Here is a 5,917-nt window from a genome sequence, read left to right as displayed (position 1 = left end):
ATCATATTTTTGGCAATTAATGTATTATTAAGGTGACAGGATTATTCCTGCTGGGTTTTTTCCCCCTCCACTATATGGAGAATAGAAAAGCAGCACCTTAATACATAAGACACTCATCCTCACACAGAAGTGTGAAGACTTAGATTCCTACTTTGCAACCCAGGGCTGGTGGCTTGAATTGAGATCAATGTGCCATTACAGGAGTTGGTGTCACTAGAGGATGTAGCTGTGGACTTTACCTGGGAGGAGTGGAGGGACTTGAATGATGCTCAGAGGACTTTGTACAGAGATGTGATGCTGGAGACCTACAGCAACCTGGTGTCATTGGGTGAGTGAAACACCCCAGTAATTTTGAGGAGAAATATTTTGTTATTTTTTTTTATAAAAATAGGAGTGTTTATAGGGTTTTATACTATTTGGTAAAATTACATTTCATGAAAAACACGTCATCCCCATCTAACAAATGTTCCCAACTGGCCTCTTTATTGTGTAATTTCTGGAGCTGAGCTCTTCTCATTCTTCCAAGGATCTGGCTTTGCAGTTTTATAAAGTCCTATATTACTTCCCATTAACAGGGTACTGCCTTAGTAAACCTGAGATGATCCTCAAGTTGGAGAAAGGAGCAGAGCCATGGATAATAAAAGAACACCCAAACCAGAGCCTCCCAGGTTAGTAAGCACATCCTGGGCAGAGTCCAGGGAGAATAAAACCCAGCAGATCTTGGCTGTGTTCAGCTGTTTCTAGCTATATTGCCACAGGTCCAGGAGCTGAGGCAGGCTCATCTCCTTGCATCAAACACATGTATTATATAATCTCTCAGATGGATTCATACCTATATCTCTCCATATATTATTTTGCTGTATCTTAACAATGTATTTTCCTAAAATATAATCCCTACATTTCTCTTCTTTGACATTTATGTTTGCTATTCACTTTTTCAATATTCTCTTTTGCCCTCGTGTCCTACACTCTCATGGACATGGTTCTTCAGACTCTGTCCTTTTGTGTTTCTTAAAACAGAATATCTGTAACTGGGTAATTTAGGAAGAAACAAACTCTATGTCTTACTCTTCTACTCTGCAGGCTGAGGATTTCAAGATCTAGGGGCTGCATGTGGTACCGGCCTTGTTTTTGTTGGTGATTCTTGGCAGAACCCCAAAATAGAGTAGGATATCACATAGGAAGTTGATAGGAAAATAAGAGGTCCAGGTATGAGCCTTCTCTACCACCACATCAGAAATTATGGACCTGAGACAGACTTAGCACAGGGCATAGAAAAGGAGAGTTCTGGATTTTATAGAAGAACCAGGAGACTCATGGTATGAAGGTCAAGTGAACCAAGGCTTTCAAGTTGAGGGTCTGAGATTGCTGTTTGGAAGTGGAATTTGAAGTTACTATTCTCTTCTCTTTGTAAAAATTATTTTAAAATAACAAAGAAATTTAGAAATGTCCAGGAGACTCTATTTTTTATGAGCATAGTAGCCATGCAATGCTCCAGTGTATAATTCTAAAGCTTTCATGAGCAATGAATTATCAAGTGGGAGTGTGTATTCCAGAGTTTGGGATGATGATACAGGTTGATTTTATAAGGAGTGAACAGCACCTTTTCAAAGATGGCGGGCAAAGCCCTGGTTGGAGAACCAAACATTTTAGACCAGCAAGGTGTCTGTAGGGGTGGACTGAAGTTTCCTGTAGAGTAATGGTTTTTTGAAGCACCGGAAGTCAGGTTAAGTGAGTAATTTGTGGGAGGCTCTGTTTAGGGTGGGAAAAAGGAGATTTTATTTGAAAAACTTCCACATGCCTATAGCCACTTCCTGAGGAAGAGTAAAGTGTGTAGAAACATTAATGCAAAATTCTTAACCTAAGTCATTTTCCTCCATATGTGATGAAAAATTGTATCATTCTGCACCTGAAAGTAGCCAATGATGGAAAACCTGGCCACATTGAAAGCAGAAGAATGAGAAAAAGACCTGCAGGAGATAACCACTATTGTTATAAAGATAAAATAGGGTAAAACTGTAGTAATAAAATAGAGTTTTTAAAAGGGTAAGAAAACAAATGGAAGGTGATAAGCAATTATTTAAAATCTACAATTAAGGAAAAGGTAAGGAATATCAAGTATTTCATTATGATTTAAAAACAAAAGTGAATAAAGAAGCAAAGAAGAATGTGACATAATGTACAAAAATATATTAATACAACACAACATTATGTTGGTATAATGAAAACCCATATACTCTTGAAAACAGTACGCATTATTGATTTTTATAAAATCTTTTATTACTTCAGTTGGGAGAAACTTCTCTACATTTACATGAGCATGCAATAAAATATGCTTATGTGTGGTTCATGGATATGGGTATTTTTTTGTCATTTCAGATGTCCAGATAGTCAACGACCTAATTGAGAGGAGCCAAGAAAGTCATGGTAGATACTTGTGGCAAGGTGTAATCATCAATGGCAACCAATCAGCTGAGGAGAGAGTGGAGTTAGGAAAATCAGTGAATGCATATTCAATGGATACTTTAAATCTGGTTATAAATAATGAAAACTATTCAGGAGTGAGGCATGAGGAGTTTAACAAATGTCAGAATGCAGTTCTTCCAGAGACAGATGCCATGTGTGCTGGACAGAAACCTTATGAGCATAACATATCTGAGGAATCACACAGTCATCATGAGCATCTCAGTCAGCATCCTAAGATTCCAGCTGGGCAACTTTATGAATATAGTGGAAACAGACAATCCTCCAATACATTGCCAATAATATTTCCATATAACAAAATTCATATGGGTGAGACCACTTGTAAATATAGTGAATATGGGAAAGCCTGTAATGAGTCATGTGTCATTGCCCAAGAGATAGCTCAGGTAGGGAAGAAAACTTTTCAATGTGTTGTATGTTTGAAAATATTCTATAAAAATGCTAGACTTACTCAACATCAGATTATACACACAGGAGAGAAGCATGATAAATACAGTGAGTGTCAGGAATCTATTATTAAGCAATCACACCATATCTCATATCAGGGAACATCTACAGGGAAAGCTTTTGTCCAAAAATCAGCCCTCAAGAGGCATCAGAGAATTCACAAAAGTAAAACAACATATGAATGTAAGGAAAATTCAAAAGCTTTTAACCAAATGTCAGCCTTCAGCATGCATTGGAGAACTCACCCAGGTGATAAGCCGTACAAATGTAATGGATGTAGAAAAACATTTAACAAGTTATCCTTCAGGATGCATCAGTGTACTCCAACAGGGAAAACACCTTATGAATGTAAAGAATGTGGAAAAGCTTTTAAGCAAAAGTCACACCTCAACCGGCATCAGAGAATTCACACAGGTGAGAAACAATATGAATGTAAAGAATGTGGAAAAGCTTTTAAGCAAAAGTCACACCTCAGACTGCATGAGAACATTCACACATGTGAGAAACCATATGAATGTAGAGAATGTGGAAAAGCTTTTAAGTTAAAATCACAACTCTGCAGGCATCAGAATATTCACACAGGTGAGAAACCATATGAGTGTAAGAAATGTGGGAAAGCTTTTAAGCAAAACTCACACCTCAGCATTCATCAGAGAATTCACACAGGTGAGAAACCATATGAATGTAAAGAATGTGGAAAAGCTTTTAAGCGAAAGTCACACCTCAGACTGCATGAGAGCATTCACTCAGGTGAGAAACCATATGAATGTAAAGAATGTGGAAAAGCTTTTAAGCGAAAGTCACACCTCAGGCTGCATCAGAGAATTCACACAGGTGAGAAACCATATGAATGTAAAGAATGTGGAAAAGCTTTTAAGCGAATGTCACACCTCAGACTGCATGAGAGCATTCACACAGGAGAGAAACCATATGAATGTAAAGAATGTGGAAAAGCTTTTAAGTTAAAGTCACACCTCTGCAGGCATCAGAGAATTCACACAAGCAAGACACCATATGAATGCAAAGAATGTGGAAAAGCTTTCAACCAAAAGTCACACCTCAGCATTCACCAGAGAGTTCACACAGGTGAGAAACCATATGAATGTAAAGAATGTGGAAAAACTTTTAACCAAAGTTCACACCTCAGACTGCATCAGAGAATTCACACAGGTGAGAAACCATATAAATGTAAAGAATGTGGAAAAATGTTTAACCAAAAGTCATACCTCAGCATTCACCAGAGAGTTCACTCAGGTGAGAAACCATATGAATGTAAAGAATGTGGAAAAATGTTTAATGAAAAGTCACACCTCAGCATTCACCAGAGAGTTCACACAGGTGAGAAACCATATGAATGTAAAGAATGTGGAAAAGCTTTTAATCGAAAGTCACACCTCAGACTGCATCAGAGAATTCACACAGGTGAGAAACCATATGAATGTAAAGAATGTGGAAAAGCTTTTAAGTTAAAGTCACACATCTGCAGGCATCAGAGGATTCACACAGGTGAGAAACCATATGAATGTAAAGAATGCAGAAAAGCTTTTAACCAAAAGTTGTGCCTCAACAAGCATCAGAGAACACACACGGGTGAGAAACCATATGAATGTAACGAATGTGGAAAAGCTTTTACCCAAACGTCACACCTCAAGAGGCATCAGAGAATTCACACAGGAGAGAAACCATATGAATGTGAAGAATGTGGAAAAGCTTTTAATCAAAAGTCACACCTCAGGCTGCATCAGAGAATTCACACAGTTGAGAAACCATGTGAATGTAAGTGATGTGGAAAAGCTTTTAACTGAAAGTCACACTGAGCATGCATCAGAGAATTCACAGAGGTGAGAAACCATATGAATGTAAAGAATTGAAAAGCTTTTAATTGAAAGTCACACCTCAGCAGGCATCAGTGAATTCACACAGGTGACAAACCATATGAATGTAAGGAATGTGGAAAAGCTTTTAAGCAAAAGTCACACATCAGCATGCATCAGAGAATTCAAACAGGTGAGAAACCATATCATTGTAAGGAATGTGGAACAGCTTTTAATCAAAGTCAACCCTCAGCATGCATTAGGGAATTCATACAGGTGAGAAGCCACATGAATGTAATGAATGTGGGAAAAGGTATGTTTACAATGTCACAGTTGAGAAGACATCAGGATACTCACACAGGAAAAAACTCCTTATGAATGTAATATGACAGGCCTTGTACTGGAATTCCCCCTAATGGACAAAAAAGAATGCACACATAGGAAAATCTCAGTGAATGTAATTTGTATGGGAAAAGATTTTGCGAGAAGTAATACCTCAAGACATCAGAGAACTTACATCAAGAAGAGCTATAAATATACAATTGTCCTCAGGTATTGAAGAATGTCTTGAGGACCCCCTATTGTAAAAATTTGCTGATGCTCAAGTCCCTTCTGTAAATGGTGTAGTGTTTGTGTATTTCCAATTCACTTCCTACTGTGTCCTTTACATCTGTTGTAGATTATTTATAATACTGGAAAAAATGTGAATACTCCATCAATTGTTGTACGTGTTGTTTTTCAGTTGTAGAAGTGTTTCATTTATTCTTATTTATTTTTGAGGATGTTTGGTAAGTAGTTTCTTGAAACACCAGATGTGTAACCCTCAGATATTGAAGGAGTAGTGTAATGAGTGTGAAAACATCTCTTTTCAAAAGTTTCAAGGCTGGCTATGGTTAGAGCATTTTTGTTTATAACATTGGTGGTCATAACACAAATGATCTTCATACCAGCCATGTGCCACAAAATAAATAAATAAAAATAAAAAGGAATCACATCATAGCAGACATTAGAGGATTTAAAGAGGGGAGAAATTCTATATGGATTGAACTGACTACGTCTTTTTAAAATAAAACCACTCTTTTCTCTTGTTTGCATAGCCTGCAATCTGAGCATTCCATGATTGGGTGAATGACTGTATAATTTAACTGTTCAGGGGAATGTAGATATAAGTG

The 5,917-nt window shown here is 37.4% G+C and overlaps 1 protein-coding gene across 1 annotated transcript; it reads left to right on the top strand.

Moving 5' to 3' along the window:
* Nucleotides 1–206: 206 nt before the first annotated feature.
* LOC134364684 (zinc finger protein 345-like) lies at nt 207–5,444 on the top strand. Its single transcript, XM_063080737.1, has 3 exons — nt 207–328; nt 576–668; nt 2,380–5,444. The coding sequence occupies exons 1-3, from the start codon at nt 295–297 to the stop codon at nt 4,713–4,715; spliced, it is 2,463 nt and encodes an 820-aa protein (XP_062936807.1). The 5' UTR covers nt 207–294; the 3' UTR covers nt 4,716–5,444.
* The last annotated feature ends 473 nt before the right edge of the window (nt 5,445–5,917 follow it).

The sequence above is a fragment of the Cynocephalus volans genome, chromosome 16 (assembly GCF_027409185.1).
Source record: "Cynocephalus volans isolate mCynVol1 chromosome 16, mCynVol1.pri, whole genome shotgun sequence".
In the NCBI taxonomy this organism is placed as follows: domain Eukaryota; kingdom Metazoa; phylum Chordata; class Mammalia; order Dermoptera; family Cynocephalidae; genus Cynocephalus; species Cynocephalus volans.
This window is presented reverse-complemented; position numbering and strand designations above follow the sequence as displayed.

Coding starts and splice junctions, on each gene's coding strand:
- LOC134364684 (XM_063080737.1), top strand. CDS start 295: ATGCTGGAGACCTACAGCAACCTGGTGTCATTGG. Junction 329..575: donor CAGCAACCTGGTGTCATTGG/GTGAGTGAAACA, acceptor TCCCATTAACAG/GGTACTGCCTTAGTAAACCT. Junction 669..2,379: donor CCCAAACCAGAGCCTCCCAG/GTTAGTAAGCAC, acceptor TTGTCATTTCAG/ATGTCCAGATAGTCAACGAC.